The sequence below is a fragment of the Corvus hawaiiensis genome, chromosome Z, assembly GCF_020740725.1.
Source record: "Corvus hawaiiensis isolate bCorHaw1 chromosome Z, bCorHaw1.pri.cur, whole genome shotgun sequence".
Lineage (NCBI taxonomy): Eukaryota > Metazoa > Chordata > Aves > Passeriformes > Corvidae > Corvus > Corvus hawaiiensis.
This window is the reverse complement of record NC_063255.1, coordinates 10,158,882-10,170,158: the sequence shown is the minus strand read 5'-3', so window position 1 is coordinate 10,170,158 and position 11,277 is coordinate 10,158,882. Positions and strand designations below refer to the sequence as shown.

Sequence of the window (11,277 nt, the reverse complement as noted above, 5' to 3'; positions counted from 1 at the left end):
AGGGATAGTAAAATGGTATAATGTTAAGCAAAATTATGGTTTTATAACAAGGTGTGACAACCAGCAAGACATATTCGTGCATAGAACTGCTATTAAAAAGAATAACCCTGAAAAATGCATCCCAAGCTTGGGAGATGGAGAAGTGGTGGAATTTAATATTGTACTAGGGAGAAAAGGGTTACAAGCATCGCAGGTCACTGGGCCTGATGGTGTTCCTGTAAAAGGCAGTATATATGCAAAAAATCGTAGTCATGTTAGACAGTATCTCCATTGTAAGCCCCCCCTACAGTTTCCCTTTCCTAATCCCACCTTTCCCTTTTACCCTATGTCCTATTACCCCCAGTGTATTCCCAATCCGTTTTTTCATCCATGGTTTCCCTCACAAAACCATGCTTTTGCCAATTGTTTCCCCAAAAATCCAATGCCGAGTGGGGGATGAAAAGGGGGAGGGAAGAAGTTAAACCCTCTCCTGCCTCAGTTTCCCCACAAAGCATGCTCAGAGAATTCTGTCTCCCTTCTGTCAGCCCTAAGATGTTCCAGAGAATCTGTTTGGACATTTAAAGACTCAGGAGGGTGGCTTGTTTTGTTTTGAAACTGTTCTTGTTATGTTTATCCAGTTGTTTTCATTCTCCTTTTATTAAAATAAAACGGGTGAGGTGTTGGGGTCCCTCCCCTGCCGTGTAGCCCTGGGAGAGGGGCCCTGAGGGCACAGACACGGGGTTTCCTGCCCCTGCTCAGCCTCGTTCCCATTGGTTGGTTTGTGTTCCCTGCGCGGGCAGAAGGACCCTTGGTCCCGTGACTGGGACAGTTCCTGGGCAGAGCTCCGGCCATGCGGCTGGAGAAATAAACATCTCTGAAACAGCTAGCAAGAATCTGTCTGTCCATATATATATTTCCTTTCCACGGGACTCCTGGTTTGATATATGCGTGTTGCAGGATCCCCACTGCAACAATTGTGGATTGCCCCAGTAGTGGAAGTGTTCAAGGCCAGGCTGGATAAAGCTTTGGGTAGCCTGGTCTAGTGTCCCCACCCATAGCAGGGGTGGTTGGGACTAGATGATCTTTACAGTCCATTCCAACTCTTAACATTCTATGATTCTATTCTGTTTTAACAAAATAGCATACAGTGGCATCACTAAAAGTCCTGCTGAGGAATTTCAGGAGTGGAAATTCTCTTCATTTGTACTGCAGTAACTCAGAAATCACTACTCTCTTATCAGTTACTTGAGGTTTAGTCATGATTTGTTTATTTTGTCTTTTGCAGGAGCATATTTTTATAAACTGCTGTAGAGGACAAAGGAGATATAACTTTTTTTCTGGGATTAATAAGTGAAAATACATCAATCAGGTATGAGATGCACTGTGCTTCACTAGAAAATCCTAAACTTATTCCAAGAAAGCTCCATATAGCTAAACATGAGATTCAAAAAGTTTGGGAGGTATAACTATAAATCATAATTTACAGGTTGAAAACTAATTAATTTCTCCTATTCTATATTTTGCTAACAATGCCATGGAAACAACTTTTCTTTGCTTCGTTACTTGAGGTTGCACTGAAATTGTTTGAGTCCAGGATCTTTTTCTGAAAAATACCATTAGTATTGACACATTGACAAGATGGAGCAGAAAGTGTTTGTTACGTGTTATACTTTTCTTTCTCCAATTTAATGGGAAATCAGGGAGATTAATTCAGTCCCACAGTCTAACTTAATGGAGTAAATAATGATACTTGGTACTTCAAAAGAAGGGTTGTTTTCACACATTAGTTTCAAGACGACTCTTTGTTACTGTTTGCGTGAATAAAGACAACCAGTTTCAGGAGGGGCATGAACTACAAAGTTGTGCTCCTACTTCTAAAGCTTGCTAAGCGATGTCATAACCTGAAATGTCTTGAATGAACTCTTACACAAAATGTAACTATTTTTCCATATCTGAAGTTTACTTTAAAAAAACATGCTCTTCTTCCTAAACCTCTTCAGTCTTTCATCAAACATGCTTCCTCTGAATTCATTGCTTTATTCCACTGTATAAAACTAGATGGATTCAAATACAGGAAGAATCTGAAGCATTTGGTTGTTATTAGTGTGGAGACAGTGGCCTCACACATACAAAATATTAAAAATACTTAGAAATGTTCAAATGATATTTGTTTAGGGGGTATACAGCATGAAATCACAGCCCGTAGTACAACAGATCTTTTTCTTTTTTATTTTTATTGTGCAGTACAATTTCAGGTTAATAAAACAAAGACAATACTTTTATTCTCTAATCCCCACATTTTATTATTTTTATTTAAATATAACATACTATACATTGTTGCTCAGTGATTTTGGTATCCCTTTTATTTTCTAAACCCCTCCCCCTGTTTTCCTTTTACTCAGGAGACTCTTATGCTCAGGGTGACAGAAAACAGAGCTTATGGTTGAGGATCTGGGATACTCTAATATCTGCAGTTTGCTCCCACTACAGTGGGTGTTACAGTATACCAAACACACAGGAATCATTGATTCCTTCAAGGGTTTTTTATTTTGGTGAGTTTTCAGAAACCACTACTCATGTCACAAATGGCTCCTGGCTCACTTTGGGAAAGTGATATTTCCTGATCTTGTCATTTGAGCAGCATGGTGTTTTGAGTACTATGATAATATTTATGCATAATTCTCCCCTGACCAAGTCATCTAGGTAATTCTGTAAGAAGAGAATTTCATTTGTACCCTAAATGTTCTTTAAGTGGTCATTCAAGACTGCATTCATCCAAACTCATACTGAAGGTTCAGTATGGGTGGTCCATTATGTCTTGTCAGTTTTAATTACTGATTACAAATTTAAACAGAAACTCGCTTTTATCATGGTAGTTAAGTTTTGCTGTGAGCTGCAATTACATTTAGAATCTGAAATTCTTATTTCTCTTTCTAGAAAAATGTCATTTGTGAAGAAGAAAACTGGAGATAAAGTACCATGAAATACATCAGCTATCAACTAAAAATATCTTGTCTCTCAATGAATTCCTAGTTTTAAAACAACTGAGTTTATGTAAGGACAGGAAATATAATCTGACCATTCTGTATTTTATGGGAAAGCTTTTTTTTTTTTGCTTTTTTTTAAAAAACAGCTAATATTTAAATAACAGATTAAGATTGAAGTGCTGGTTAAACATTGACTTAAATAAGTTATAGAAGATTCCAACACCACCAGCCTTTATAGAGGTTAAACATTCTCAAAAAGACACATTAAGCAAGGCTCTCCTTTGTACCAAAATACAGTCTCCAAACAATAAAAATAAAACCAACTTTTTCACAACAAGAAATATTGAAGATAAACTGCAGCATCAATATAATCTTATAGTTATCAGTTAAAGTATTTAGAACAAAATAATATTACACTACTTTTGTTTCTTACTAAAGACACTGCAAAGGCTTATTTATTTAGTGGAATACAATGTGAAGACAGTGGTACAAATTGTTTGATGTATTGTTTCCTATTTATCTGCTCTAACAAAATGAATCTCAATATGGTTACACTGGTGAGCTATCCAGAGCTCTCTAAAATTACTGAGTAAAGCAAAATATAAAACAAACCTTATGTACCTTTAATTGAACAGACTTCATATTATGCTTAACTTTATTATACTGCAGTTGCTCAAGTTAAGCCATGGGACGAGTAACACTTCATAAAAATGTGCTGGATATTATGTATTTTGAGCCTTCAGTTACTGTGATGGTTATGAAAGGCATGCTAAAGCTGAAAACCAGCACAGCTTTTCAGTTGGCTCTCATATATAATATACACGTGAGTAATAATCTCTGAAAAACGCACGAGCCTGATTTTGGATCTCCTGTCTTGCAGCCCTTAGATATTGCTCCCATTATATGCCTGTGATTCTACAAGCTGGGTACCAATGGCAAATGGGTTGAATGAGACTATTAATTGAATAAGGAGTGCAGGACTGTGTTGCCTTCTTGCTTACCTTTCAGAGGCCAAATGTTACACTTAGGAATTACACACTAGAGTTTTATTTTACCACTTGCAATCTCAGTGATTTTAACAGGGCTGTCCACATCAGGGTTCCAGCCCAACATGTGCTGCAGAATATCACACTGATAGCAGTGTGTTAGATCCTAGCTCCAAACTGAAATCAAAGTCAGATGAATATATACAGATGCATTGGCACCCAAGTACAGATGTGGCCCCTTCTCTCAATTTCAAAATAGCAGAAAGACCCTTTGAACAAAGTATTTCTTGAAGTTTGTTCTTGAGTGCTGATAAGTACAAATATTTCTCCGATATAAAGATACCCAATACCATAAATCCAAGCACTGCTTGTTTGGTCTTTTGCTTAAGTGCAAGACAGTTCAGGAAAAAAATGGATTATACACTCTAAATTCTGCCTTTAAAGCCTTGTCTAATACCTATTCTCTGAGTACTTCTGAAGTTTTGACATTTTAATCTATCAACCTCTGTGTGAAGTACTAAGAAAAAGGGAAAATAAGAAAGAAGCAAATGAGGAAACATTTCAAATAAAAAAGATATTTAACATCCTATTAAATAAATAACTTAGAGAGAAATAAAAAGAAATGAATTTAGGACATACAAGCAAACCATACTATTCATTTTGTTAGAACAGTTACACACTACTTTGCATATCCTATCCATTTGTCCACAAGGCTTCTCCAGAAATGTCATTATTTGTGCATATGACCCAAGTGCTTCCAGTAAATGCTTGTGTGTCTAACTGTTCATTGAATCATCAGGCTTGAATGAGCAATTAAGGACTTTGATATGAGTTAGTATTCCATAAATAGCATTCCCCATGAAGATCACGCAACAGATTGTCTTATGTCCATCAAGGTCTGCTGCAGTGACTTAAAAAAAAAAAAAAATTCACACTGGCAATAAATTCCATCCCCTTTGATCCAGCTTGCATTTTGATTATAAGATACAACAATGAACTAAATAAAGGTATTTCATGTGCCAGCAATAAGTACAAAACCTTCAAAGGCTTCCCCTGCTCTCATCTCAAACATGCAGATGTCTGTGCTACTTCTCTGAGTCTACCTTTTAAGAGAATTACCAAATATTCTTGACATAACAGCCTTTGGTTCAACTGCATCAAAAAAATAGTTCGTTCATCTATGACATGACTACCATAGGAAGAAAGTGAGCTGAAGTGTTTTTCCTTCTTGTTTTCTGTCCTCTCTTTGTGGTTCCCCTCCCATTCAGGGCCACAAACATTTGCCTTCCATTGTGCTTCCAATTTAAGGATGCGTATGTGTTATATCCATTTTCTTCTATTCTTTCCTTCAATTTGCAATCGCTATTAAACTCCTTCTGTTAAAAGAAGAAAAAAACCCCACAAATTGAGAACAAACATAATATTTCAGCATACTGAAGGCAAATACTTTTTAAAAATGTTTCAAAAGTTGTAGTGTTCTCTATGTGACACTCTTAGGATTCTACAGTATATTTAAATGAAAGTTTCACTGTGTCCAGAGCATATAAAGCAACATCAGTTAAACTGCAATAACAAAAGATATAATTAATTATTCAATGCATAGATATAGCAGTGTGGAATATGGCAACAATACTAAATCAAATTCTTGGTCATAAACCCAAAAGTATGAGGAAGCAATCTTGGAATCATTAATCACATTTCAGTTCTAACAAATATAACTCTTAAATATCTTGAATGAGATTATTGATACCATATGTTAAACAAATATGTGTGGAATAGGTCTATTTCTTATTTAAAGTAAGAATCTTTAGACCACATGGGACATGAAAATGGGCTTTTTTTGCATAGGTGCAAATCACTGTTATGCTGCTATCACAATTGATGTGAGGCCTATTCATTCAGCTGACCTGAAGAGAGGCTTAGCCTAAAAAGGAATCATATATGACCTTGTATCTTATTGACTAAACAACGTTGGAAGTAATTTTGTGTACGGTACCAGGGATTAAGGTTTTCTATTTTTAAAGGAGAACCAGTCATCAGGCTGTTAGAAGGAATAAAAAATACAAGCCTGTGGAAGCATGTAGGGGAGACTACTTTTTTCTCTACTGTTAAATGTACTTTTACACAGATACACTTTTCTATACTGAAGCGAAGAATACTTCTTTTCATAAACAAGTCATTCCTACATATAAACCCATCCAATTTTAACAAACTACTCATATTCAATTTAGAAGGCTTTTAAAAGTGCAGTGTTTAAAATGTAACTAAATTAAAATGCTCTTTGATTTTACAATTGGTAGTTATTTGAACAATGGTCAGTAAGGAAAACATTATTAAGGCAAGACTCTTTACAAAACCACTATTGACATTGCCTCAAAAAGCTATATATAGATAATTTACCAGTTATTTTCTGTAATATGTCACCTCCGGCGTCAGGATATTAAAAAGGCAGGTGCTTATCAATCACAGTTCTACACACCACAGTAACTTCTCCTATCTGCCAATTTGTTAAAGTGGATTAAAGAAGTTTATTTTGTTAAAGAAACCTAATAGTGAGTCTTCTTTCCCTCATTTTAACTGAAACCAGTCAAATGGAAAGGTATTTGATTAACATAGAAGTGGCTTTACTTGTTTTCCCAGATGCGGAATTGTTCTCAAATCCAACTTTTACATCTATTCTTAGATAATAGAGAAAAGATGATGTTGTGATGTGCTTAAGAAGTCTTACTGGCAGGGGTCTGAATGCTACACAGGACTGCTTTGCTCATTTCAAACAAATTTCAGCATAAGCCTTCACCAGTGTCTATTGTGCACGTGCTCAAGGGTGTTTTTACAATTTATATTGGTTCTGGTATTCATATCCATCTGCAAGCTGCCACACTGTAGTAATATGAGGCTAACTGCAAATCCTGGGATTATGGGAAAAATAATAACAGAAGCATTCTTGAAATCGCTAAAATATTATGGAATAGGTTTTGATAAATCATTATGTTGTGATTTTATGATGTGAATATTGAAAAATTATCTCAGCTGGAATTAAAAAAAAGGTTTCCCACATTCATATCTTCCTGTCAACACTATTTCTAATACAGTATGAATTACTGAATCCTATGGCAGCAGTTTCCATGTATGGTACATGAAAGCTGCTTTGACATCTTTTGTACATGTATAGTTTTGGGATAGACTCTCACCACACCAGCCAAGGCAACAACTTGGATAGGAAAGCCCGTCTTGGGCTTTGGGATGGACAATCACAAATGATGCACACTGTAAACTGAGATGTGTGAATTGAAGATGGTGATTTATGTTAAAACCTTCACCTATGAACAGAAGCACACCCATGACCAATGACTGTACTGAGTAACCGTACACAGTTTTATCTCTCAGTAAGCACTGATCATCCTGTATTTTTGACCAGTGTAAATCTAAAAATTAAAATCTACATTTACAGGAGTTTAAGAAAAATTTCTTTGTTCTGGTGTTTCCTTAATGTGATTCTTTGACACTGTCACAGAGTTTAGAAAATCAGAATTATGTTGTTGAACCAGGAGTGACTAGCCATAGTGCAGATGGGGGAGGACCATTTACATAGTTTGTATGAACTAAACATACCCTGTAGAAGTGTTTCCTTAAAAAAGAGGGCCAAATGACTGGAAGCCCTTGAGTCTCACTTGAGATTATCATAACTTCATTGTTTTCAGCAGAAATAGGAGGCCTAGCTACATTGCTTAACAATAAACCCAGTTCCTACCTGCAACCTTTTTGTATAAAACATATGGATGATATGAACATTAAGCAACCTGCAGATTGGTTCATAACCTTTCCAGGAACAGGCACAATATTGCAAAATTGCAAACCCAACCAGATGTAATACCAGAACAATCTGGTGGTTGTGTAATCATGGGAATGTGTGAGGATATATTTGAGTTTAGTTTAAGGATTTATACATCATATTGCTTTCCATTAAAAATATTTGGATAGTTACTGAGTTTTCTCAGGTTGCTTTGTTTTTGTTTGGTTGATTACCTTTGTGTTTTGGTGTTTGGATTGTTTTTCTCCCTGAAAGTATCAATAATCTCAAACTTACACAAATACTAATAAAGTATATATGGACAACTTTCAAATGTTACCTGAATTCTGCTCAGACAAAGCTTATCCACTGATATTTAAGGTCATGTCTCTCTGTACTGTCCATAATCTTACTCGTTTATCAATATAGTCAATTTAAAACCTTCTACTCTAGGAATCTTCTTCAAGGTTTTAATCTGATGACTTGGAGTGTTTACTCCATCAGCTCAAGTTTCTGTGATTTCAGGTACACTTTATCCCCCTTCCCCCCCCCCCCCTTGAATTACTGCTCAGTGTGACTGCACTGTAGAAAAAACAGGGAAAACAAGCCTTAAACATTACATTTTGTAGGACCCTCTCTACTGAACACTCCTTAATAAGCGATGTGACTGAGGCAGTAAACATGCTAAATCCCAGCAGCTGTGTTGGTTTGACATGAGCTTAGCAAGCAACAGGAAGCTTGTGCAGTGGGGTGATCCTGGTTTATCAGAGGATGAAATTTTGATGAACAGCTCATTTCATCTCTAATTAGTAGCAATATACAGACAAGCAGTGTTTTCAATAGGCAAGACAGGGAACTGTGCTGACTACTGAAATCCACTTGGAATGTAAAAAGGTACTTACAGAGCCGTAGACTTTTCCTTTTTTGTTCATGGCTAAATAGTAGTTGCTCTTAACAGACTTAACTGCCACAACACCAATTTCTACAGATGTTATCTCCAATATGCCTAAAAAATAAAAATTGAGCTATTTAATCACTTTGTTACAGGATTTTCTCACTGTGGAAAAGATAATAAACCTGTAAAAATTAAATTAATTAAACTTGTAATATTTAGCACCAACTGACCAAAAATTTCAGCAAAAGTATTCTTTAAAGCACTGCAAGAATATACACAAATATTTTTTCAATTAACATGTTTCTTTTGCTAACCCTGCATTTTAAACCCCATAGATACTGAAACAACTCCATTCCTCTTGGCACAGATTTTACTAAAATTTATCAGAAAAGACATTGAAACCACAGCATCAAATTAAATACATAGCATATGTCAATAGAATATTAGATTTCCCCCAATCTTCAAAACCTTTGGTACACAATTTATTCCTTCTAGGACATTTAGAGAAACTAAATATCTTGGTTGCACTCAGCTGATAAATTCACTTTTGTCAAGTGTGTTGACAATGTGGGAAATAATAAGACCAACAGTAATGGCCACACTATCTTTGTCTTCCAGATATCAGAAACATTTTCCTCTGTTTGTAATAAATATGATTTTTTTTCCACCTTTAAAACAGATTCTTCCTGGGACACTGGATGGTTCAAGGGACCAGTAAAGGGAAATACATCTTTTCATCTCTGTTTTCTGCCCAGGAGCATACTGATTTGGGAGCAGGAGACCGCATACCTGGCTCCAACATTTCTCCTATTCTCCTGACATTTATGTAATAACAGTTGGATCAATAGCCCAGCTAACTCAGTGTGGTACATGAAGGGTGTACCAAAACTGCCCTCCTTATTTAGGTTGTGATAGCTTACATATACCAGGGTCATGCCATTGATAGAGGAATATCAGTGAGTCCATACCTGCCAAGGTCTGTTATCTTTATATTATTCTTAAAATGTTGCTCATTTTCACAGCAAAGAAAAGCCAAAGTTGCCTTCTTGATCTTCTGAGAGAGCATTGTTATAGAGAACTGAGCAGCTCTCCCAAGTGACATCTGCTAAAATAATTGTGCTCAAAATCAGAGTTAAGTGGACTAACTTGTAGATGGCAAACTATTAGAGGGCAAGTGCTACAACGCCATGAGTGACACATTTTTTTTGTATTTTCCGTGCCAAAAAGTGATGAGAAGAATTCAGTTAATTCTTTCTACAGAATTGCATTGCAGTAGCCTGAACTGTCTGGGTCCATTTCTAATAGCAGTAACAAGACGAAAAACCAAACCAAACCAAACCACACCACAAACAAAGAAACAAAAATAATACTGGCATAACACATGCTATTATAATTTTTATGTTGAAAGGCACTAAACTGATATAGATCTTGCCATACAATCCTTGAAACAATAACATATTAGACTATTTCAATTAACTATTTCACTAACAGCTGAAGGAAAACACTGCTTAAATAAGAAACTTTTACATAATTAACCAATTTTAAGTGTCTTTCACTTGAATGATGGACATCACTGCTTTTCAGTAAAATATTTAAATAAAAGTAACGCAAGTATTCCTAAAATTAATGAAAATATAGTCTGGTTTTTCTAGTAAAGTTTGTTTGCAATCTCACAATCCATTATATTCCTGTTGGAGCAACTGTAAGGAGGTCATGAAGAGAAATGTTACTACATTTACATTGTATCTTCCACAACTAGCTTGATTATACCTAGTTAAGCTATTTCGTTGTAGCCAAATATAGCAGAATGCTTCCAAATCAGGTTGATATTATCATCACCAATGATCCTGGAGTTATTCTCACTGAGTGTGTTCTGTGTACTTGAAAGTTGAAAAATGCGTAATTTTCATTGAGAATTTTTCATATGCTATCCTCCACAGTACTTCTTTTGGGGCAAGTGGAAATTTTAATGGATGTTTTTCTTTCAAATGAGTTTAATCATGATTTGTTAACCCGTGGGTAATAGGGACCTAATTTGATATTTTGTGACTTTCTGTACTCCCCCAAGACTTCACTGGAGTTACCTGCTAGTTACAAGCACAGTTATAATCTAGATTTCTGTCTAGATTGAAAATTATTCAGCATTATTTATAGATTTTCCCAGGAGAAGCTCTAATTTGATAGAAGTCTTTTGAAGGCAATAGGAATCTTTCATTGGTTTCAGTGATGTAGACAAATTTCAAAGGTCAGCAGGAGAACATCTACTCATCTGATATGAATCTGCAATAAGACCTAGGAACTTTCTAGAACTTTGAAACAATTGAATTTGAATAAAAATAAGCAAAATGCTTTTGATGTAAGGGCAAAAATACACATTTGATTATTATTGAAGCACTATTAAATTCAGCAGGAATATATTAAAAAAGGAAATTGAAACATACAATATGAAGCTTAAAACTACAGTGTTTTCCCCTTTTCCCTTCCCTTTTTTTTTTTTTTGAATTTCTAATTCTATTCCCATCATTGTTAACTTTTCTTTGGAGCTCTTTTTTTTTCTCTAAGACTGAAACAAAAAAGGCATTTCAACATGCTTCCTTGCATGCTTCTTGTGTCTGATTTTATACCGTTGCTTGAGCTTAG

At 35.6% G+C, this 11,277-nt stretch overlaps 1 protein-coding gene across 2 annotated transcripts in view; it reads right to left on the bottom strand.

The window, feature by feature from the left end:
- Positions 1–2,538: 2,538 nt before the first annotated feature.
- The window catches only part of FGF10 (fibroblast growth factor 10), a 62,103-nt gene continuing 53,364 nt past the window's right edge, over positions 2,539–11,277 (bottom strand). For both annotated transcript variants that reach the window (XM_048292602.1, XM_048292601.1), the window contains exons 3-4: positions 8,645–8,748; positions 2,539–5,328 (exon numbers count right to left, since the gene is read on the bottom strand). In XM_048292602.1, coding sequence (XP_048148559.1) covers positions 5,131–5,328; positions 8,645–8,748 — 302 coding nt within the window. In that variant the 3' untranslated portion in view covers positions 2,539–5,130. The remainder of the gene's footprint in view (positions 5,329–8,644; positions 8,749–11,277) is intronic.